A 25,626-nucleotide genomic window follows, 5' to 3' on the forward strand; every position below is an offset into this window, starting at 1 on the left:
TTTTTTTTTCATCACAGACCAGAAAATGGAGTATTATCATGGCACCTTTAAAATTTCAGATCTACGAGTCAAAAGTAATTCTGGACAAAGCAGCCCATACCAGCTTAAGGACTTACAGGAGATGAGTGAAAACTTGGTAAGTCAGATAAAATTGTTTCTATCATAAAATATTGCAGGAGGAAGGGATTTTGTAAATCATTTTCCCCACTATTTCTTAAAACATGATTTTCAGACAATTTGCATCAGAATCATCTTGCAGATTCCCAGGTCCCACTCCAGATGTTCTGAATCAGTGTATGATGGGGTGGGTGGGTAGGGAGAGGGGAGTAAGGGAATCTGCATTCTAGCAAATTGGTGATTCTGATAAACCACTTTTTAAACCACCTCATTTAAAAGTGAGAGAACGGAAGCCAAGGTATCCCAGCCCATCGCTCCCCCATTCCACCACAATACTACCCAACTGAAAAGCTTAAACATACCAGAAGTGGTTATTTGTAAAACCACATGCTTTTTTTTGTTAGACCACATTTTAAGACTTAAAATATTTGTTAAATACATGAAGAAAGGAAAGAGGATTATAAATGTTCATTTTATCTCAAAAACACACTAATTAAGATAAAATACCCAGACCTATTGTGCAATATTCAAATGACCTGCTAACGATTTTGTTAAAACTGAAATACAAGACTGCCCCCCCCCCAAAAAAGTAAACTCAGTTGCATAACAGCTCTGCTCACGATGCGTGTGAACCCTCACTCAAAAACTAAGGTCAAGTTAACTTCCTTGACAAAGAAGCACAGAGCATAAAATTATTTTAAAAGGGTGGAAATGTCAGGTGTTGGTTTGTTTTAGTCAAAGAATCTTTTTTTTAACTCAAAACATTTCCTTTCTTTCTCAAACCATTTTCCTTTTTTCATGCCGCTATTTGATCTGTCCACATGCATACCCAGTTGCAGCATATTCACAGCCACATCACAGATGGAGTTTTTAATCTGTATTTCCAATTCTCATTAAATTATGCACATTTTTTTTATTTTGCAGTCTCATTCCCCCAAATCAATAATTACACTTATAGATTGATATATATCCTCCATTCTTTTATATTCAGAGCACCTTAGAAAATAGCGTTTGTGATCATTTCTTGAGGAATGGCAGAAAAAACTTGGATACATACCTTAGTACCTCTTTTATTCCTCTGACCCTGACTCCACATAGCCTCCTCAATCTAAAAATATGAATAATAAATTAATTAATCTTAGTTAAAAAGATATACAATTTCTTTGAACATTGAAAAAATATTTATAATTTAACAGGAAAGTTTAAAATTTGTTTTCTTTATGTTTTACAGCCAACATTGTTGGCATTGTTTTAGGCTAACTAAGACATTGTTTCTACTGAAATAAATGGACAGGAATGAAGCAGGTCTTTTAAAAAAAAGTGAAAGAAATTCACTTATAGAGGTACGTCTATAACATTATGTGTTTGAAGGTGGACTTTGAAGCTTCACTAAAGCACACGTTTTTAGGTGTGAAAGAACCTCAGGTACAAAGGCTGAGTTATTTGATGAAACATTATCATCATAAGGACCTATAAGGCCTTTCTCTAGTTGTCATTATTTATTTCTTCTCTTTTATTTTCATACCACACTCTCATTCTCCTCCCCCTGCAGACAACCATACTGTATTTCACATGTATTCTTTTATTAGTATTCATTCTTGCAAAAATGCATTTTCTTGTTTTGTGCAGAGCACATGCTTTTAATTTATCCTTTGTGTTATAAATCCCTTGTTTAAAAATGTACCATAGTTTGAGTGGCTTATAAACAACAGAAATTTACTTCTCATAGTAATGGAGGCTGGAAGTCTGAAATCATGACACTAACATGGTCAGGTTCTGGCAAGAACCCTCTTTCATGTTGCAGACTGCAGACTTCTTGGTGTATCCTTACATGGTGGAGAGCAGGGAGCTAAAGAGCTCTCCGGGGTCTCTTTCATAAGGTGCTAATCCCATTCATGACCTAATCACCTCCCAAAGGCCGCACCTCTTCATATATGGCCTTCATTATGTTAAAGCAGGTTCCCTCAATGCCCACTTTCTGGAGGATTTGTAATATAAATCAGTGTTGGATTTTGTCAAAAGCTTTTTCTGCATCTATTGAGATGGTCATATGGTTTTTAGTCTTCAGCTTGTAAATGTGGTGTATCACACTGACTGATTTGCAGATACTGAAAAATTCTTGCATCCCTGGGAAAAATCCCACTTGATCTTGGGGTATGACCCCTTCAATGTATTGTTGGATTCGGTTTGCTAGTATTTTGTTGAGGATCTTTGTATCTATATTCATCAGTGATATTGACCTGTAATTTTCTTTTTTTGTGGTATCTTTGTCTGGTTTTGGTATCAGGGTGATGCTGGCCTCATAGAATGACTTTGGGAGTGTTCCTTCCTCTGCAATTTTTTTGGAAGAGTTTCAGAAGGATAGGTGTTAACTCTTCTATAAATGTTTGATAGAACTCGCCTGTGAAGCCATCTAGTCCTGGACTTTGTTTGTTGGGAGTTTTTAAATCAGTTTCAATTTCAGTACTGGTGATTGGTCTGTTCATATGTTCTATTTCTTCCTGGTTCAGTCTTGGGAGATTGTACCTTTCTAAGAATTTGTCCATTTCTTCTAGGTGTTTACTTTATCGGTATACAGTTGCTTGTAGTAGTCTCTTAAGATCTTTTGTATTTCTGTGGTGTCCATTGTATAATAACTTTCTCCTTTTCCATTTCTAATTTTATTCATCTGAGCCCTCTCCCTCTTTTTCTTGATGAGTCTAGCTGAAGGTTTATCAATTTTCTTTATCTTTTCAAAGAACCAGTTTTTAGTTTCATTGATCTTTTCTGTTTTCTTCATCTCTATTTCATTTATTTCTGCCCTGACTTTTATGATTTCTAGATAGGAACAGTTTGTTGGTAGTAGACATTGCACTTATCCATTCCATATTTTATTAACTTGGACCATATTGCCCTTCATAAAACAAAAATCCATAATTTTAAAGTAATCATATGTATCAGTTTTCTCAGCCTTATGGTTGTGTTTTTAAAGTTTTTTTAAAAGTTATTTCCTCTTTTAAGTTATAAAATTATTTTACTGTATTTTCTTCTATTAAACTATACTTCTACCTTCTACAGAAGGTTTTTAATGCATCTGAAGTCCACCTTTGAATGTGATATTAAGTAGGAACCCAGGTAGTGATCCAGTTTTCCCAATGTAACTAACTAAACAATCTGTCTCACCAATATATGGTATGATTATTCAGCTTATGACACTTCTTAGCCCCTGAGTCTTACAGAAAAAAAAAACCATGATCCATCTCTTCAAACTGCTTCCCTTCTCCTTGGAGAGATGATAGTAACACACATGAAACTGAACAGCATGACGTGATATAGTTAAGGACTAAATTGTATGTTGAGGACTATAAGTGCAGAAGAACTTCAAAGAAAAGGAAGATCAACTAGGGTTCACATGGTCAGGAAAGGCTGTGTATTATTTTAGCCCTGTTTAAGTGAGACAATGTCCCTTTCCCTCCCATCCCCACCAATTTACCTTCAGGAGAATTACAGGAAGTGCTCATGCCTCATCCTGAGCCACTCCTTTTTATTGTTGCTAAATCCCAATGAGTGAAACCAGATTCTTCTCTCTGACCTATGTGGGTGCTAATTAGACAGCCAAGAAATACAGGTTGTAGGTCCTGTTCTTCCTCATAATTGGGGATTTACTAATTTGAATGGAAATGGAGATGCAAAAGTAAAATGAGTTCATGCTCAGATACTGCTAAAACCCATTCCAGTTCCTTGAGATAGTAGCACAGACATATCTCATCTTTCATACCATTCTTCAGAGAATACTCCAGTAACCAGACACCATGATATTCCTAAATAGGTAGGTCAATTTTATTATTATTATAAGTTTGAGTAGGATCACTGACTGAACGAGCACTTCATTTGAAGAAATATATTTCAGAAATATTTTTAAAGTATAGGATCATTACAAATGTGAAAGTTAAAAACTTGTAACACTATAGCAATAACACTAGTTAACATATATTGAATGCCAAGCACTCAATTAGCTTAGCACATTAAGCACTGTATCTGTATTATTTTAGTTAATCCTCAAAAACAAACTTATGAGGTAAGTATAATTATTATCACAATTTTACAAATTGAAAAATCAAGGTACAGAGAAGTTAATTTACCCAAGATCATTCAGCTAGTAAACGATATAGTTAGGGTTTTAGATTACATTTTCTTAATACATTTTTGTCATCTGTGTGATTTTACTTCCCATCTACCATCCCACAAAACACCAGAAATCAAATAATTATCCCTGGTACATTATTCTCTTTCAGTTACAGTTGACCCTCGAACAACATGGGTTTGAACTGCGCAGGTTCACTTACATGCAATCTTTTCAATAAATACGGGCTATAAATAAATAAATAAATAAATAAATATGTGCTACAGTACTACATGATTGGTGGTTGGTTGAATTTACAGATGCAGAACCAGGGATACAGAGGGCCGACTATGAAGTTATATGAAGATTTCTGACACAACCCCTCACATAGTTCAATGGTCATTGAATACTGTATAGTATTAGCATGTGCCAGTGACCACCACCTGAATTAACAATGGCACAAGTTAGGAATTTTCTTAGTGTTGTCTCCAAAAAAACCCACTTCTCCTGTGCCCAAAGCAGTCCTAAATTTTGTCTTCTTTGTGCCCAAGAACACCAGAAACAGCTCCTGAAATGACCCTCAAACTATCCTTTAGATTATGTGTCTAGAGTTGTGGAGACAAAGAACTTGGAAACAGAAGTGATGTAAGGAGAAAATGTAGTTTAGGAACACTCTCTAAAGGAACTTGAAGACACCAGTGAGAGACTTGGCTCTCTGAAGCAGGAAGCTCTTCTCTTGAGAAAAGGCAACTGGGTCAAGGTAAACAACTTAGCAAAGGTATTAGACTACCTAAAGTTTGGAGTTGCATAATGTAAGAGAAGTAAGAGGCCCAATGCCTGGTGTAGGCCTATGGTCCTATGCCCAGAGAAGAGATGAATTTGAGAGCTTAGAGAAGAAAATAAGCAGCAATTACTTTAAAAAGCAAAAAAAAAACCTTTGTGTTCAGAGATTAGAAAAATTGGGTGTAGAATGTGACTGAGTTCTTACTTGAGAGCTCAAACTCACGTTCATTTCATAACTGAAGATTAGGTATGACTAAAAGAGGAAAATGTGTATCACAATCTCTGCCTTCAATGTGCTAAATTTGAATACTGAAAGAAAAAGCTAACTGTTGTATATTTCATGTCTAATCTTCAATATAACACTGCAAAGGAGGCATTGTTATTCACACTTTATAGAGAGATAAGAGAACTAAGCCTCTGAAGTTAAGGTCCACAGTTGGTAAATCAAGGAGGGGAGATTTGAAGCCATATAGGTTAACTCCAACAGGTGCTATCTCCACTAAATTGTTCTTTTTGTCAGGAAGGGACTAAGCTATAATAGAAAGTTCAGTTCTACATCAATTCTTCTCCCATTTAATTTTTAAATCCATAAAGATTATAAATCTATATGTTCTGTCAGACCACTTTTACTTAGCCAACACATTGGGATTACATTACTAATTATATAAATATGTCTTCATCCTTAGTTTCTTCATTTCCTTGTATCAATTTTTTCAGCTTTATTAAGATATAATTGACATATAACATTGTGTAACTTTAAGGTGTAAAATGTGATGATATGATACACTTATGTTGCAAAATGATTACCACTATAACACCTCCATCATGTCACATAATTACCATTTTTTTTGTGTGGTGAGAACACAAGATCTACTCTCTTAGCAACTTTCAAGTATATAACAGTGTCATTAAGTATAAGCATTACAATGTACATGGGATACCAGAACTTATTAATTTGTAACCAGAAGTTTGTACTCTTTGATCAAGATTTCTCCATTTTTCCCATCCCCTAGCCTTAGTAAGTACCATTCTACTATCTGTTTCTATGAATTCCGCTTTTTAGATTCCACATAAAACTGGAATAAAGTATTTGTCTTTGTCTGACTTATTTCACTTAGCGTAATGCCCTCAAAATCCATCCATGTTGGCAGAATTTCATTCTTTCTCCTGGCTGAGGAATATACAGCTGACCTTTGAACACTATGGGCTTGAACTGCAAGGGTCCACTTATATGCAGATTTTTTTTCATTAATAAATACTGTAGGATTATATGATTTGACCCATGGTTGGTTGAATCCACAGATGCAGAACCATGAATACAGAGAACCATATGGGAACTGTGGATACAGAGGGATGTTATGCTATATGGGGATTTTCAACAGCACAGGGGTCAGTACCCCTAACCACGACATTGTTCAAGGGTCAACTGTATATATATGTATATACATCTTCTTTATCCATTTATTTTTTGACAGACACTTAGGTTGTTTCCATATCTTGCCTATTGTGGATAATACTGTGATGAACATGAGAGTGCAGATATCTCTCTGAGATCCTGTTTTAATTTCCTTTGGATCTATACCCAGAAGTGGGATTGCTGGCTCAGATGGTAGTTTTAGTTTTTTGAGGACCCCCCATACTTCCTCCACAGTGGCTATGCCAATTTACGCTCCCACCAACCGTGCTCCTTTCACCAAAGTCTTGAAGTTTCATTGTTAAGATCTTTCACCTCCTTAGTTAAATTTATCCCAAAGTATTTTATTGTTTTTGATGCTATTATGAATCGGGTTGTTTTCTTTATTTCTTCTTCAGATATATTGTTGTTATTGTATAGAAACACAACTGATTTCTATACACTATGAATGTTGATTCTATATGTTTGATTCCTCTGTTGATATGTATGCAACTTTACTGAATTCATTGGTCAGTTCTAACAGTGTTTTGGTGGCATATTTAAGATTTTCTATATATAAAATTATATCATCTGCAAATAAAGGCAATTTTACTTCTTCCTGTCTGATCTTGATGCCTTTTATTCTTTTTCTTGCCTGACTGCTCTAGCTAGAACTCCCAGTAACATGGTGAATAGGAGTGGTGAGAGTGGGCACCTTCTTATCTTGTTCCTGATCTTAGAGGGAAAGATTTCAATCTTTTACTGTTGAGTTTGGTGTAAGCTGTGCATTTGTCATATATGGAGTTTATTATGTTGAGGTATGTTCCTTCTACACCTGATTTGTTGAGTGTTTTTATCATGAAAGAACACTGTATTCTGTCAAATGTTTTTTCTGCATCTACTGAGATGGTCATATGATTTTTAGCTTTCATCCTATTGATGTGTTGTGTCACATTTATTGATTTGCATATGTTGAACCATCCTTGCATCCCAGAGATAAATCTCACTTGATCATGGTATATGATCCTTTTAATGTGCTGTTGAATTTAGTTTGCTAATACACTGTTGATAATTTTTGCATCAGGAATATTGGTCTGAAGTTTTATTTTCTTGTAGTGTCCTTACCTGGCTTTGGTATAAAGGTAATGCTGGCCTCACAAAATAAGTTTGGGTGTGTTCCTTCTTCTTTGATTTTTTGGAAGAGTTTGAGAAGGACTGGCATTAATTCTTATTTAAATGTTTGGTAACATTCACCAGTGAAACCATCTGGTCCTGGGCTTTTCCTTTTGAGGAGGGTTTTGATTACTGATTTAATCTCCTTATTCATTATTGGTCTCAGATTTTCTATTTCTTTATGATTCAGTCTTGGTAGGTTGTATTTTTCTAGGAATTTATCCATTTCTTCTAGATTATCCAATTTGTTGGTTTATAATTGTTCATAGTAGTTTCTTATGATCCTTTGTATTTTTGTGTTATAATGTCTACTCTTTCATTTCTGATTTTGTTTGAGTCTTCTCTCTCTTTTTTCTTTTAGATAGTCTCACTAAAGCTTTGTCAATTTTGTTAATCTTTTCAAAAACACAGTTCTTAGTTTTGTTGATCTTTTCTATTGTTTTTCTGATCTTTATTTCATTTATTTCTGTTCTTATCTTTGTTACCTCTTTCCTTCTGCTAGCCTTGGTCTTAGTTTGTTCTTTTTCTAGTTCCTTGAGGGGTAAAGAGATCAAAAGACCAATAAGCCTCAAAATCCTGTGAGCACCATCAGTGCTCAGGTTGGCCATGTTCTACATAAACTTAGGATAATGATTCACAGCTGACTTCTTAAATCCTGGGTTTTGCCAAAAATCTGGATTTTAAATAGATAGAATAACAACTTTAAAGGATTGCAATAAGAACGATCAAGATTATGGTTCTTATTTTTAGAGGGCAAAGAATATAGGCTGCCTTTGGAGAGGGGTAACCATTACATGTTGCTTGTACATATCAGTGGGTAGGAGCTCTTAGTCCATAGGAATCAAGTTACTGAAAATGTCAACAAGGAGAAAAAATTCCCCTCAAATACTTCATGGGCAGTTTTCTTTTTTCTCTAGGAGCACTGATCTCAATCTGATGTAAATTTCATTAAAAACACTAATAAAATCTTCCTGATAAATGCAAGGCTTTCTGATAAATAAATTTTCACTTCCTTTTATTAATTCATTCAAAAAAGCAGGCTAAATTCTTACATATTGTAGAGTATGAAAAGAAGAATGATTGTCCCTATCCATAAAAGGTTTGCAGTTTACTAGAGGAGATAATATATTTTCATAAATAACTATATTAAGGAGTAGAAGATATAAGAGGAATAAGAACAATTAGGACAGGAAGAGGAAAGATTACTCTGAGGTTCAAGGAATAAACCCAAAGTAGGTCTTATCTGAAATAGACTTTGAAGGAGAGTTGTGATTCAGAAAAGCAGAGCCAGCAGAATCAGAGAGGGGACTACAGACCAAAGGAATAGCCTGAGAAGGGCAAGTACACAGGGAAACAAGACATGCCTGCAAACAGCACTACCAAGCATGAAAGGTAATGGTGGTGTTGATGGGGGTTGTGGGTGCGGGGATCAATGAGAGATGGTGAGGCCCTTGAACATATGACTCTGTGACCAGAGGCTCAAATGCAATTGTGCTCTAATCTCTATTTCTACCTTGAGTTCAGCCCTGGAGTAAAGCAACTTCAATTAAACCTTATTTGAGGTGAAAGGTGTGTTTTTTAAAAAGCATCTCTTATACCATTCTTTGTGTGCCACCCTTATTATAACTAGGAGAAAGCAACAGGATCTGAATTTTTTTCTTGGCATGTTTTGGCTCTAAACTTTTAGTTCTCAGGCACTCTGATCTGGTGTGATGTTGGTAGAAACTGCCTTCATATTCCATTGGCCAGTCTTCAGTGGCATATCTCTCTGAAATTTGTGGTCTCAGCTCTGAAACACCCCTATGTGAATACAAAGACTGCTGTGAGAGGAGCAAGCTGGGAAGCATCTAAACTGAAATGCGGGCTACGTGTATGAACAGAGGTAGTTTAGGAATGAGAGCTAAATGGCTGGGCCCGTCTGTTTGTTTGAATTGAAGGCCTCTCCCTAACTCTTCCATTAAACACCCAACTAACCTTCAATTGTCCTCTTAGAACTTAGTCTCAGTGCAACTTCCAGCATTTCAAAATCATCAAACATAAAGAGGTACTACCTTGAAAGGAGGTCTTTTGTTCAATATGAGGAACTAACTCCAACTACAAAACTCTACAAATGGCTCCAAATGGGAGCAAGATAGATTGATAAATCACTAACTCTATTAAGATATGTAAATAATCAACTTAGAACAAGCTGGCACACAGCTTAAAAAAAGTGTCCTTTGAAACTTCTGAGAATTTAGAATTAGAATGCCAAAGTGCTGGCAGAATGTTTCTGATGAAATAGGCCTTAATCTGCCAGGGAAACATTTTTGGGGGGTGGTCTCTAGAAAGCTAGTTCTTACATAAACTCCATTCAGCAATAAAGTTTACATTCATGTTTTCTCTAATTTCCCCTGTTTTAAATCCCTTTAGTGTAGGAACCCTGTTAGCTAGTCTCTATGCCCCAGCATTTTTTAGGAAAACATAAAGATCCTGGGCTTCACCCCAGACCCAACCAATGAGGCTTTATAGGGACACGGTCCTGGAATTTGAAATATAGAGAAGAGACTTCTATATTTCTGTGATTACCAAAGTTACTTCTACCTAGATTCTTCTTATGTTATCCTTTCAGCTCCTATCTTCCCAGACACCTGAACTATTCAAAAATGGAATGGACGCTGGAGCTAGATATTCTTCTCAGCAGGCATTCTGCCAGATGAATGATGTCATCCAGAGTCAAAAACTTAATCCAGTACCTTCACCAACAAGTCACAAACAGCCAAGGGATCTATTGCGGGTAGAATTTCAGGGGATAATTACAAACCAAACTTCTTTAGATACTCAAACACTATTTACTTTTTTTCCTTTTAATACTGGTCATTTTTCTCCCCTTTGTTTTGGTTAGTCTTTTCTTTTCTTTTGGATTTCCCCCAGATACTGAGTAATAGGACTGGCTGTGTATGTCGGAAGAGAAATGATTAAAACAATTATCGGTCTTGCAAAAACGTATCTTACAAAATTTCAGTTCTAACATATAAACCCCACATTTCTTCAGCCCATTTAAGCTTTTCTTATTTAAATACAAGTAAGTGTATATTCTGGATACAAGCAATTTCTCTATTTGCTAAATACTGTCTTTGATCTAAAGTTCAAAAATATATTACCAAATTTATGTTTAAAAGTTTTATACTTTAAGTCAATCGACTGTTTATGTTATAACTTATTGTCATATGTTCTATGAAAGAAAATGAAGTAAAATGCACATCACATTTAACAAGGAGGTTGTGTGATTGATAAGAGATGGACCTAGAGACAGAAGACCTAGATTTAAGTCCCAGTTTATTAATCCACATGATGCTAGGGAAATTCACATGATGTCTCCGAGTGTCAGTTTCCTCTTCAAATGAAATAAGAATCAAAATAATTCTTATTTCATACAGTTATTATAAGGAGTAAGGGGGATATATATTCTGTTTCCCAATTAAGCTTTTTACAAATGCCTGATACTGCTAAGGAAGTCACAACTTGTTCCTTGATCTCTGAAACAGTCTTCTTTTTTATTTCTATTCTTTGGGTTTTTCAAAATGAGAGTTGGTTTTCTTGTCTCTTTCTTAAGGATTTAGGACATAATTTTTGCACATTTGGCTCCTCTACTATCAAATATGAAATGCAGTGCCTGCATTCAGATGACACTGTTGCCACCAAGTGGTCACTAGGGGATACTGCAAGCAAAAATCTAGGTGTGAAAAGTCACAGCATCATAACGTCTTGGCAGGCAATTAAAATTCTGTGCAAATGGACCCCAAACAGTAGTTTTTGTTCTCCTCCCCTGTTGACATAAACTGAGGAACACAACTTTGACCTAAACCTGTAAAACCACCTTACTCTTTCTTCCTTCCTGACCTACCCTAGGGCTCAGAATCAACAACAATTAGAAAATTGTTAGCTCTTTCCTAAATCTCTAATGCCTCTTCCCTGTACTTACAGCCAAAGACCTGCAGAGAAATCTGAGACCTGTGATGCCAGGATGGGGACTAACCTGATCCACCGGCAGTCTACTACCAAAATATACCCAGCATTTTATATGTGTTTAATCCTTACAACCCTATGAGTAACATAGCAATATCTTTGTTTTAGAGGTTAAGATACTGAGGCTCAGCTTGGTTCAGCAACTTTTCCAAGGTCACCCAGTTCATGAGCAGCAGGATAAGCAGGCTTCAAACCCAGCACTGAGCCACGGTTCTCTCCACCACTTCTCAAGGCCTCCCTGCATGTCCCGTCTCTGCTCTGCAGCTTTCTGCTTCACCTTCTGTGGAGCTTTAGGAAGATAACCTTTACCCCAGATACCTATGTCAGCACATTAGAGTCACCTGGGGAGATTTTTACAAATACAAATGCCTAGGTTCCATCCAGACGATTTATAACCAAAATTCTGGGAGAGGGGCCCCAGCATCTTAAGTCTTTTTTTTTTTTTTTTTAATTCTGCAAATGATTCTGTTGCACAGTTGGAATTGAGAACCACTGGTTTAAATCATGATATAACTCATGTTAAAACATTTTTCTATCGCTTTAACATTTAATCAGGGGTATATTCTTCTTATAAAATATCTTATTAACACATAGTTTCTCTCTTATTGTAATAACAGGTGGATGAGATATTTATAGATTCGGCCTTCAACAAGCATTATATCAAGAACCAAGTAGTCAGACTGACGTATGTATGTTTGGGCAAAGGTGGATTCACATCTTGGAGTGACAAAGGGCAAAAGAGATAGGAACCCTCATATACTGTTGCCTCTATGAGCTTGGCTTTTGGCTAGGATTTCTTATAAATATTATTTCGACAACAGTCTCGAGATACAGGGCCGACCACCAGTTTGTAAACACAAAAACTAAGACTCGGGGACGTTAAGTGATATGTTCAAAATTCCACCAGTGACAGAACCAGGATTCAAATCCCATCAACTGATTATAAGGCCTGGGACTACCAGAAACCATAGCTTTGGGAAAACCCAGCAGCATGTCACTGCATGCACCAAGTTGTATTCTTTCAATACACATGTCATTTCAAAAGTATTAAGAAGGCAAGGTTGACTACAAAATGGGATCATAAGTCTTACTTGTAATGAAGCCCTAGTTACAGGAGCCATGCCCAAACAAAAAGATGTTCCTGTTTTAATAAATTTCTGCTTGTTGTGGTGGAGAGGGAAGTCTCCTGTCATTTGCAGAAATTGCTCAGAGGTTTCAATTGTGTTATGTGGAAAGCTCATAGCAGAACATATACATAACAGATACAAACATATGGGTCTGTGTGACTCATCTTCTTAAAGAAAATGAATATAGTCAGACAGATCTATTTGAAGGAAATAATAATCGGTTTTCTCATCAATAGGCTAATGCTTTATTGGCAGATTTACTCCAAGTTCCTTATACCTTTATCGAGTAACTAGTGACCTCCAGAAGGATTTTACAATATATATTGGATAAATTTTATAATATTTAGGAGATAAAAAGCATGTATTTTCTGAAACTTTCTAGATTTCATGCCCTCCATTTTTAAATTCTGACTTGCCATAGCATCCTAGCAAAATTATCATAGCCTTATGAACTCCTTTGAATTTGTAGCCACTATCATTTTGTAAGCTTTGTGTGGGTCCAGAGAAATCCCACTTGGTAAACAATGTTTTCCCTCTGATTTAAAAAGAGGGAAAATTACTAGATTGTATATTTACCAATTTGACATAAAATTCTGTTTATTTATATCTTCACATTCCAAAGCCTAAATGAACCACAATATATAAAATGCCTTCAAACTGATATGATTCCCTCTTTTTTTAAATCAAAGAATTCAGGAAAATAGGGCTTCAGTGCTTTTTAGAGCTTGGATCTTTTGAAATGTTAAAATAAAAGACATGGCAGATCAACACATAGGTTTCCATTTTTCTTAAAGCCCTTTAATTGTTTGGTTTTCCTACTTTAAGAGTATGGAAAAATTCAACCCCACAAGTGAAGTGGCTTGAACTTGTGTATATGAAAAAAGTTCAAGGAACTGGACATGTGTAATCTGGAGAAGACTCAGACACCAAGAATATCACTGTCTTCAAATATTTTATGTGGAAGAGGGAACTGATGTTTTATGTATGTCCCAAGTGGTAGACCTAAGCCTATGGAATGTAAGCTTTAGGGAGACATATTTCAACTCCAAGTGAAGAGCTCTCTTAAAATCAGAGCTGACCAAAGAGAAATACCCTCTTTAGAGAAGTAAATCTTTTTAATTACTGTGCTGGGGTTAGATGACCACTTATCATGGAGGCTGTAGAGCTGATGAAGATATCACACGAGGGACTGGCCAACGACACCATTAAAGTTTTTTCCAATCCTCAGGGTTTATAATTTTGATGATAAAATTTTGGTGTCTGAGTCTTACTCAAGTGCTATAACAAGCCTTCAAATTAATGGGGAAAATTCACTCAGAACATAATGAAAACTTGAAGAGGGAACATATGAAATGATCTTGAGTCAGAAAGTGACATATATGAGTTATCAATGTGAGATGATTAGTTCTTGACACTTTCAACAACTGAGGCATAATTCAGGAGAAGACAATACAGAAAAGAGAGTTAGATAATGCTGGATGTATTCTTTGAACAAGTACCTTTCTCTTGTGTGTCACAGTCCAGAGGAAGATGGTGTGACAGCAGATGTCATTATGGTGTTCCAGTTCCCCTCTGCTGAGTTAAGGGCAGTGAGAAAAAGGAAAATCCATAGCATCTTAAATGAGAAGATAAGTAACACCAGAGCTTTGTCAATAAATGCCTCATCAGTTGAAGTTAATGGTAAGTAGGTACCTTTCTATGGGATGTGAAGTTCTCTATTAAGTCCATTTTATGTCTAATCATAAACTTATTTACCATTATTTCCATTCCAAATAATAGCTAGAATTCAGATGGAAAAAATTTCAAGTTAAAAAAGTGACTTTTAAAGGTTTTATTATTCTCTGATGAAAGCATGTCTGAAGTTAGTTGTCAAGTGATTTTTTTCTGTAGTAACTGACTGGCACTCATCCAGAAATAAAATCAAACCTTTACCACTAACAGAGAGTCAATTTGAGCCAGCCACTTCCTCCATGACTAAGCAAGTGAAAATACCAAGTGTTTAGCAAAAGCTGTTTTTCTGTTTCTAAAACATAAACTCACTTGTTGCCTTTTTAAAATATGAATAGTTTCTGTAAACAGTGAAATTATGAAGTTTATGTTAACTTTTTTTCCTATGGGCATTTGAGAAAATGGTAAATCAATTTTGGAGCCACTAAAGCCTTCTTACAAGTAATGCTTTAAAAATCACTAAACTAGAAGAGAAATCATAGGAACAATTATACCATTATTGCTTCTCTAAAAAGAGAAGTAATCTTTATCAAGGCCCTTCTCTATATCCTTTACATGCAGCATCTAATTTCTATATTCTTATGAATTAGGCAAATTCACCTTTATAGATGTGAAAGAGGGGCAAAAAAGGTTAAGGACTCCAATAATTAAAAGGAGCAAACATTCGGGACTTCCCTGGTGGTGCAGTGGTTAAGAATCTGCCTGCCAATGCAGGGGACATGGGTTCGAGCCCTTGTCCGGGAAGGTCCCACATGCCACAGAGCAACTAAGCCTGTGTACCACCACTACTGAGCCTGTTCTCTAGAGCTCTCGAGCCACAACTACTGAAGCCCGTGCACCTAGAGCCCGTGCTCAGCAACAAGAGAAGCCACTGCAATGAGAAGCCTGTGCACCACAACGAAGAGTAACCCCCACTCGCTGCAACTAGAGAAAGCCCGCGTGCAGCAACGAAGACCCAGTGCAGCCATAAATAAATAAATAAATAACTTTTTTTTAAAAAGGAGCAAACATTCAAATCTAGATTACTAATTTCTTGAAAGGCTTGTGAAAAAAGGGTGTGGTCAAACGCATTTCAGAAATTCAGTCTATGATATTCACCTCTTGGAAATTCATCCCTTATATTAGCATACTAAAGACTCTGAGGAGACCAGCTAAACAGAAACCTGTTCAACCGTGTACATTAAGCTGCTTCCACAAGCATCTATTTCTGGAAGACAAGTACAGATTTCCCGTACAAATTCCAGGGGACACCAGACTTATGGGTCACAGAAGAGATTCAGAGTAAGTGTGATTAATATCAGATGTGAAACAGAAGGCCCTGCCCTTGCAAGGGTCTGGTTGACCCTTTAAGAGGAAACCTGACCAGGAAGTGAAAATCTGCAGGAATGGGATGGGCAGGAGTTTGCTGATGAGACAAAGAGTCAGCTAGTCAAGGAATAAACCTGGGGACCTCTCCCAACCCAGGAGGGAAGAACCTGTCATGGGCTTAATCCACCTTCTTTGTTTTCTTGTTTGTGGGGAAACAAATGAATCGAGGTTGTGAAATAGTGGAAGCTCTGATAAATTACATGATGTGTTCTATGTAATTTCCAACAACCAGTTAATTTGCCAGGAACTTAAAAGCCTGAGCTATCTGAAACCAGAAATGAAGTATGAAATGGTCATCAGTTGTCTGGGCTTTTTGTTTCTTATAGGTTCAGTTTGTGACCTGCAGCTTATTTTAATGACTATAGTAGATTAAAGGGCAGGATGTGCTGATGGAGAACCTGATTTGAGAGTTACCTAATTCTAACTCCACTGAGTCACTGCAGGAACACCCAAGTAATTGGCCCATGCCTTTGCCTCCATCTTCTCATCTATAAACTTGCAATGATAATGTTTGTTATTCCTGAAGTCACAGAAATAGCATGAAGATACACAAGAAAATAGAAAATAGAATATGGAACCTATAGGCCATTACCTCTTAGAAAGCTAGCAAATTGTGCATATGCGTTGGAAACCTGAAAGCATTAATGTGAGTAACTGGTGGTAGAAAAAGCTATAACCTTGAAGTTTTCCAAATTTCCAAATATAAAAAGAGCAGTGTTTACTAGCACTTAGGAAAGGCCCATTTAGTAGAAAGCTCAGTAGAATCCTCAAGGCAATTCTTACAGACAAAAACATTGCTCTCCAGCAAAACTTAATTTGGGGGACTTCAAATGAATGGAGAACTGCAGAAATTCTAGACCAAGTCTAGATACAACACTGCAGCCCAAGATTTATCCATAATTTGTCAAGGATCTGTGTTTTGGCTTGACAAATAAGTGTGTGGTGTGGGTCTTTCATGTGATGTAATGTGTCGGAGCAAAATTAAAATCAGCTCCTTTGAATTGCAAACACCATGGCTGTGGAAGAGCGGCTCACCGCCTACATGTTGTTGATGTGGGTTCCAGTTATCATCATGTTACGTGTAGCATGTACTGACCTGAATATGATTACTCCCAACTCAGAAGTGTGTTAGAGGGTCACTTTCAAAACTAAGGTGTTAATGTTTCTTTTCACTTCTAGATGTGGAAAGTAAAAGTATTTGGTCAAAACTGGAAATGTGAAACAGCTAGTTACTTGTGTATGGATAGTTTAGTTACAGGTGTAATCATTCTCTCTAAAACTCTTTCCTTAAAAATCCAATTACACTCCCAACTATTACACTCACCCTGGTATCATTCCTGGAAAGGGGTGATTTGCATCTTGCTCAAACTCAGCTGAAGAAGTTTTAACTGAAGAAGTCTAACATTATACTATTTTCCATTTTAATTTATTACTAACATGTGGCATATTAAAATATTTCTTTTTATTTCACTTCCCTTTATTGCACTTCAGAGATGTTGTGTTTTTATAAATTGAAGGTTTGTGGCAACCCTGTAGTGTCAGATAATTTTTAGCATGTTGTAGCAATGAAGTATTTTTTAATTTTATATATATATATATATATATATATATATATATATATATATAGTTTTTTCAAGATGTGATGCTATTGCACACTTAATGGACTACAGTATAGTGTAAAAGTAAACTTTTATTTGCACTGGGAAATCAAAAAATTTGTGACTTGCTTTATTACAATATTCACCTTATTGCAGTGGTCTGGAACTGAACCCACAATATCTCCAAAGTATGCCTACATTTAAAAACATAAAATAAGAAATTTACTACCTTAAAACTATATTTGACTGAAAATTGAGTTCCTTTCATAAGTAAGTACTGAGAATCTGACCTGAGAAATTGATTCTTCACCATATAATGATTTAGGTATGCCTTTAAGGGTATCCCTGAATTGGATATTCTCAAGAGCTCCCACTTTGTAGAGTTCATCATCACTAGTTTCCCAAGTGAAATTTATAGAAGGTAAGTAGAAAGAAACATTCTTATTGTGCATAATGAGAAATTAGACACAAAGAATATGAGTCTGAGAAACATGGCATTGGTAGAAATAAGTAAAACCAATCTACCCTCATTCTACTCATTAAGCCCTTTTATTTTGAAAACCATCACAGTTTTCATGCAACCGTCCATCAGCTTAAGTTTAAATGTTTGTATTTCCTTTATCAGATTCCTAACTTTGTTGGAAATGACAGAATTTAATCTTAGATTCTGTCCAATAATTGGCCTTTACCAATATCCAGAAGGAGTTTGATAAGAATATACAGTTTATTCCTCAGAAAAAAATCATTTTAATAATTTAGGAACCATGTTTTAGAAGTATTTTAAATATAGTTTATGTGGTAGTTTTCAAAGTTTTTTTTTCCATTCCCAAACCCTTTGACCAAAGAAAGGCTTATGCGAAATCTTAAATAAAGAGAAGAGAAAAAGCAGACCTGTTCTGGTTGAGCCTGGGTTTGAACCTGAAGACCCCATCTAGTTTCTCCCTCTTTCCCCACTTTCTCTATTTCCTTAAATAAAATCCAAAGAAGCTTTATCCTGCACCATTGGAAAACCACTGTTCTGTATTAATACAAATGATTTGTGGGTTTTGATCATACAATATTTGTGCCTTAATCACCTACTGCTTGTATTACCCACCTAGTTAGCGGTTGCCTATAAATCTCTACAAAAACTGTACACATATTCTGTTATATCAGATAACCATTTTCCTAACTGATCTATATGCTCAAGTTTCTAGAATCCATATGCGGTCAGTATCCTCTGATAATTTCTGATCATTGAGACCAACCAGAAGAATATCAAATTATCATTCTTTGCTCTATTTTGTTTTTCAGCAATGAACTCATCGACAGGGAAGCTAACTGTCCAAGCATGTAAGTCTAGTTAGCTTATAAAAACAAGTTCAATTTCCATATCAGGGAGGATAATATCTTCAAATATTAGCTCATAATCTCCCACCCATGTCCCACATTTTCTTTGGGAGAGAACAACAATTGAGTAAGAGATGAAAATACTATTTTTCCCTAAGACTGACCTTTTTGTAATGTTCAAGAAAAACATTTTACATGGTGGGAATTGGGGGATAGTTTGAAGAAATTATATATTTCTGGTTTGCAATAAATGAACTTGCCTTGCTAATTTTTTGAATGCTATGAAATATGCTTTCTGCTGAGAAATAAAATGAGAAAGTGATAAATGGGAAAGAGATAGACCCCATAATTTGTGACTGACCTATAAATTTTACTTATTATACCCATCTTGATGGTTGACAGCAGCTCCACTCACTCACTCTATATCAGTGTGACCTAAATTTTGAAAGATTTTATAATAGCAGTGATGAATTTTAGGAAAGTTGTTCATTCATTTTCATCTGTGTCTTGCAAACATACTATACATTTTATTCATTCATTCAATAAATAATTTTTTAACATCTACCAAGTGCCAGAAAGTGAATACAAGTGTCAATAAGACATGATTCCTCCTCTAAAGTTAGGAGTTTGAAGGTAGGGGAAGACATAAATAAATCAGGAAATGTTAAAACAGTGTGATAAACGCTATGACACAGACAGAGCACAGTGCTATGAGAGTCAATCAGAGACAGCTAACCTGGTCTTGTGGGGTCAGAAAGTGATCCTTGAGGAGAAAGGAAGGATGGAAAATCAAGTGACAAGTGGAATGAGTGTCTCAGGCAGGGGGAGCAGAATGTAAAAATGTCTTCAGAAAAGCAAGAACACGGTCATTTCTTGTCATTGAAAAATATCAGTGTGGCTGTAATATAGAATGGGGTGGGCATGGGAAAGGGGTGTGATTAATAACGATCAAGGACCAGAACCATGCTGAAACATTTCGACTTCACTTGGAGGGCAACGAGAAGTCACTGCAGGGTTTTACACACATCAGAAAGGTCACTCAGTTTTCAGTGTGGATAACGGACTGCAAGAGCAAAGCTGGAGGCAGGCAGATGAACAGGGAAGTTATTGCAGTCCTTCAGATGAGAAAAATGGTAGTCTAAACAAGAGATGGCAGAGTGATGGGGATTTCTAAAATGACTGGCCACAGAAGGAGTGTAATCAGTACCAGTAAAGTGAATTTCCTTTTTGATACCTAATTTGTTGGAACAAGAATTGAACCTACCATGTTTTCTTTATGAGCACCATGCTTTAAACGGGCTTAATTCTTAGTAGGAACCCTAAGCATCAAACTAATCTCTGATCTGATGCACATAATAAAGTACATATTTATTCCTACCAATAGTGAATGTGATGTTTATGTGGAAATATAGAACCCTCCATCCCAAAGAGTAAGAGACTGGTCATGATACATTAACCCGTGCTCACTTTAGGAACTAGTCACTCAGAAAAATGTATGGGGGTGGGAGTTCCAAGGAATTAGCAATTACTTCTCTGACTAGTTCTTCTGGTGAGGACTTCATGTCAAAGTAACATGGTGGGAACATCTAAAACTGGGAAACAATAATCTTAGTAGGAGCTCCCAGAACATCTGGATAATTGACACTGCAGGTCCTCAGGACATACACTTTGTGATGTGTCAACACTTTACAACCTTACATAGCTTCAGTAGGCAATATATATCCACATCTATAAAGGGAGGGAGTAAGCAAAATATCAACTATCAGGAAATACAGAGGATGGATATTAATACTGTACATGTTTACATAATGACATGCAAATATTGCACTGCAGTACTCTACTAGTTTCTCTGTATCAGGGATTATAGAGATGTTTCTTACAACTTAATGATCTCATCTCTTTCAGGTTGTGGTAAACGAGTTGTTCCATTAATAATGAACAGAATAATGTCTGGAGAGATTGTGGTCAAGTCTGCCTGGCCTTGGCAAGCTTCCCTTCAGCATAATAACAGACATCAATGCGGGGCCACCCTGATTAGTAATACGTGGCTTGTTACTGCAGCACACTGCTTTAAGAAGTAAGTGATTGACGTTAACTTACTACTACTGCTACTACTACTGCTTAAAAAAAAAACTCTGAGTTTTATCATCTTCTGAGTAATAACCAATGTCCCCAAATATTACTGAGGTAAAATGAGAAAAACTTCTTTCAGTTTCTTTTCTAAAATTGTGTTATACTTACACTTATTTGGAAAGTCAGTAGGGGTAGTAGTCATTATCCTAGTATCAGGTCCTTAAGGTTTTAAATAAAGAAACTGTGGCTGAACAGAGTGTGGAGAAAAGGGAACCCTCCTACACTGTTGGTGGGAATGTAAATTGGTGCAGCCACTATGGAAAACTGTATGGAGGTTCCTTAAAAAACTAAAAATAGAGCTACCATATGATCCAGCAATCCCACTCCTGGGCATATATCCAGAGAAAACTCTAATTCGAAAAGATACATGTACCCCAATGTTCATAGCAGCACTATTTACAGTAGCCAGGACATGGAAACAACCTAAATGTCCATCGACAGGTGAATGGATAAAGAAGATGTGGTATATATGTACAATGGACTATTACTCAGCCATAAAAAAAGAAAGAAATAATGTCACATGCAGCAACATGGATGGACCTAGACATTATCATACTAAGTGAAGTAAGTCAGACAGTGAAAGACAAGTATCATATTGTATCACTAATATGTGGAATCTAAAAAAAAGATACAAATGAACTTATTTACAAAACAGAAATAGACTCACAGACATAGAAAACAAACTTATGGCTACCAAAGGGGAAAGGGAGGAGGGATAAACTAGGAATTTGGTATTAACAGATACACACTACTATATGTAAAATAGATAAACAACAAGAACCTATGTATAGCACAGGGAACTATACTCAATATCTTGTAATTAACTCTAATGGAAAAGAATCTGAAAAAGAATATATATATATATATATATATATATATATATATATATATATATATATATATATATATATAAAATGAATCACTTTGCTGTATACCTGAAACACTATAAATCAACTATACTTCAATTTAAAAAAAAAAAAAGAAAGAATTAGGTTGAGAAACAAGTATCTACATAGGCAGTATCTGTCTCCTTGCTTATCCCTCTTGGATGATGTTAGTTCAATTAATTAGTTAAGGAATATTAATCTCATTATTAATAATACATTTTGGTGGGAGATGGTATCCTATAAAGAAGAGAGAGAGACAAACAGACATGTGATACTATGCATATAATTTAAACCATCTAGGCCCTATTTTCCTTAAGTATAAAACAAAGCCTTTATCAGAGGACCTTTCATTACTAGATGACCTTCCCAGTCCCTGTATGTGCCATGATCTACCAGCTGCTCAAGCCCATAAGCTAGAAGTCACCCACACTTGGTCATCTCTCATAGGACTTCTGACAGCTTTGCCTCATACACTCTTGCCCTCTAACAATCTACTCTCTGGAAAGAACCAACGTGATTTTTTTTTAACATGAGACTACATTATGCTTGGCTTAAAATCATCCAGTGAATTGCCATATCACTTGAATAAAATCTAAGCACTTTATTCATGACCTATAAGACACTCTAAAATCTGGTCCCTGCCTACCTCGCCGACCTCATCCCCCACCATAATTCCCTTGTGTCCTGAACTGCAGCCTGTCTGGTCTAAGCCCTTGAGATGTTTGCCTGAAAACTTGTCACCCCATCTTCTCACAGCTGACTCCTCATCAACCATGTCTCAATCCAAATGCCATGATCTCAAGAGACTTATCTAACTACCCCTTTGTACTCTATTCCATTGCCCTATTTTATTCATAGTCCTTATCACTGTGGGAAATTATTTATCTATTCATTAATTTGTTTTGCTCTTTTTCCTTCACTGAAATTAAATACACCCACCAGCAGGGACCTTTCTATCTTGTTTGCCACTTTATCCCCGGAACTTCATATAAGGTTCAACACGCAGATGTTTAACAAATATTTGCTGAAGAAATAAATGAATAATATTTTATGTGCTTTACAGTTCTAAAATTCAATAATTCTATACTGAATTTCAGCTCAAAGATGCCATTTGCATATATTTTATCTTTCAAAACAGTAGCAAAAGACTATATGGTCAAAGAAAACTATCATTGCAACCAAGTGTTTTAGGGTGGAATTTTCTCCTTTATTAGCCTGCATGCAATTATTGTAATGCAGTTCATATATTCTGTTCATTTCTAACCTTTTCCAGTAAAGCAAATCCACATCAATGGACTGTTAGCTTTGGAACAACAATCAACCCTCCATTAATGAAAAGAAATATCAAAAGAATTATTGTCCATGAGAGGTATCACTCCCAAGCAAGAGAATACGACATTGCTGTTGTGCAATTATCACCCAGCGTCACCTTTACTGATGAGATCCGAAGAGTTTGTTTGCCAGAAGCCTCTGTGTCCTTCCAACCAAATTCAACTGTCTATGTCACAGGATTTGGAGCACTTTTTTATGGTGGTGGGTATCCCAAAATGAATCATGGAGCACTAAGCCCTATTTATGGCAGTGTGATTTAATGTCCATCAATATTATTCTGTCAGACTTTTCCACACAGTTTGGTTGGATTAGTTAGGGCTCTTGTTTTACAAGTGACAGACACTCAACTCAAATTAACTAAAGTAAAAAATAATAATAAAATGGAAAATTTGGCCCTTGTCATTTGGAAGTCAAGAGATGAGATGAGTCTGGCTTCAGATACAGTTGGATTCAGGAGTTTGTATGATGTCATCAGGCTCTGAATCTCGGAGTCTTTCCATTACTCGGTTCTGTTTTCCCCAGGTCACCTTCATATAGAGGGATTCTAGCTCCACATAGTGGTAAAGGTAGCCAACAGCAGCTCAGGGTGTACATCTTCACCTAGTCAATGCCAGGGAAGAGCATGTGCCTTCTCTTTGCCAGAACTACATTAATCCCCGAAAAGGTCTCTTTTGGCCCAGCTTGTGTCCAGGAGTACCAGATTGACTGGCTGACTCAAATACTCACTCCTACGCCTATAGCAAGAAAGGCAGGTGTGTGATTGGCAGCCTAGTCAGAATCACATGGAACAAGGGAAAGACAGCTCCAAAGGGAAAGCTTCAAGGAAGATAAAGGAAAAGAGGTTCCCTCAGCAACACTAAAATCTATCTCTATGTACCATTCTCTATGCAATGCCAGGTATATATTGGTTATGCTATGACCCTCATACCCACCTTCACTCCAAGACTCTTTCACTTTGAGCCCCACCTCTGTCAGCCTCCTCTCCCTTTTTTCATCTCCTCTTCCCCTTAGTTTGCTCCATCACTTTTTCAGTTTCCTCAATCACCTCAAAAATGTTTTCTTTGCTCAGCTACAATCTTCAGTTGCAGCAAAATCTGCTTCAGAACTAAAGAGGCTAATTAGGTGTTATCAGGGATAAGAATACTGTATAGAGATGTCATCTCTCATAATAAAGCTTCCATTGACCTCTCTAAAATGATTTAACTTGATATACTAACAATCTCCTCAGAAATAAAAATAACTTCATGTTTTAATGTTTTAGGGGCATATTTGGTCAGACACACTCTGGATTCTAAAATCTGGTCCAGGGGCATACATGTAACAACAGCCAGAGGGTTTCTTTAACTCTGGGCTTGAGAAGGTTAAAAAAGGACTTTTTGAGAATTAAAAAATTCATTCACAGAGCTCTATACAATTTATATACAATAAACTCTAAAGAATAAGCCTTTAGTTCTCATTCTCCACTAAGGAACCAGGAATACCTTTCACTAATGTGGCTGAGAATGGGCTTGATGGTCTCTAGATTTTCTCCAGATGTCCCATGTGGTTTCACTCCATATTATACAAGCTGAGATATGTATTGCTTTCTTTAAGGTCATATTACCAATCACAGAAATTATTATCCATAGCTTAATAATCCTAAGGTTGACTTAGTAGAGCTGTGAGCCTGACACCACTATGTCTTCACTCTCTCTGATGGATTTTCTCCTAAGATAGAGTTGCATTCTTTGCTTGATGGGAGGGGCATCTCAGATTCCCTTTGGCTTGATGGAAAGAATCACTTCTGGCCTGGAGTTTGAGGTTGGCATAGAAATATACCTTCCATAATAGTTTTTGAGTAGCAAAAGAATCTAACTTGTGTAGAACACTATAATGAGCAACAGAATACCTACTTTTTTTAAGCACCCATGGAACATTCGCCAAGACAGACTATATCTAGGTCCATAAAACAATCTTCGACAAACTTAAAAGAATGGGAATCGCACATAGTATGCTCTCTGATGATAACGGAATCAAACTAGATACGAGTAACAGATAAAAGGAAAATCTCTAAATGCTTAAAAATTAAGCAATACACTTCTAAATAATTCATAGGTCAAAGAGAAAATCTTGAAGAAAACTGTAAGTATACATAGAATAAAATGAAAATGAAAAAGTATCAATACATGCCGGATGCATCTAAAACAGTAAAGAGAGAGGGAAACTTAGCAAATGCATACATTAGAAAACAAGAAAGGTCTCAAATCAATAACGTAAGTTCTCATTTCAAGAAACTAGAAAAGAAGAGCAAAATAAACCTAAAATAAACAGGAAGAAGGAAATAATAAAGGTAAGAGTGAAAATGAATTCAATCAAAAGCAAAAAATAGAGAAAATTAATGAAATAAAAAGCTGATTCTTTGAAAAAAATCAATACTTTCTGAGAAATGTCATTAAGCATTCCCACAATAGTTGAGAAACAGTTCACGGATGTATAGGACTTATAGGCTATACTTTTTGTTTGTTTGTTTCCTATGGGTTTTTTTAAATTTAATTAATTTTTATTGGTGTAT

General features: G+C 36.1%; 1 protein-coding gene across 1 annotated transcript in view; it reads left to right on the forward strand.

The window, feature by feature from the left end:
- Positions 1 to 25,626, forward strand: part of TMPRSS11A (transmembrane serine protease 11A) — a 31,025-nt gene that overhangs the window by 1,858 nt on the left and 3,541 nt on the right. The window contains exons 2-6 of the mRNA XM_057547301.1: positions 18 to 136; positions 12,191 to 12,258; positions 14,220 to 14,380; positions 20,629 to 20,800; positions 23,017 to 23,276. Of these exons, the coding sequence (XP_057403284.1) occupies positions 18 to 136; positions 12,191 to 12,258; positions 14,220 to 14,380; positions 20,629 to 20,800; positions 23,017 to 23,276 (780 nt within the window). The remainder of the gene's footprint in view (positions 1 to 17; positions 137 to 12,190; positions 12,259 to 14,219; positions 14,381 to 20,628; positions 20,801 to 23,016; positions 23,277 to 25,626) is intronic.

This window comes from Balaenoptera acutorostrata, chromosome 5 (genome assembly GCF_949987535.1).
Source record: "Balaenoptera acutorostrata chromosome 5, mBalAcu1.1, whole genome shotgun sequence".
Taxonomy (NCBI): domain Eukaryota; kingdom Metazoa; phylum Chordata; class Mammalia; order Artiodactyla; family Balaenopteridae; genus Balaenoptera; species Balaenoptera acutorostrata.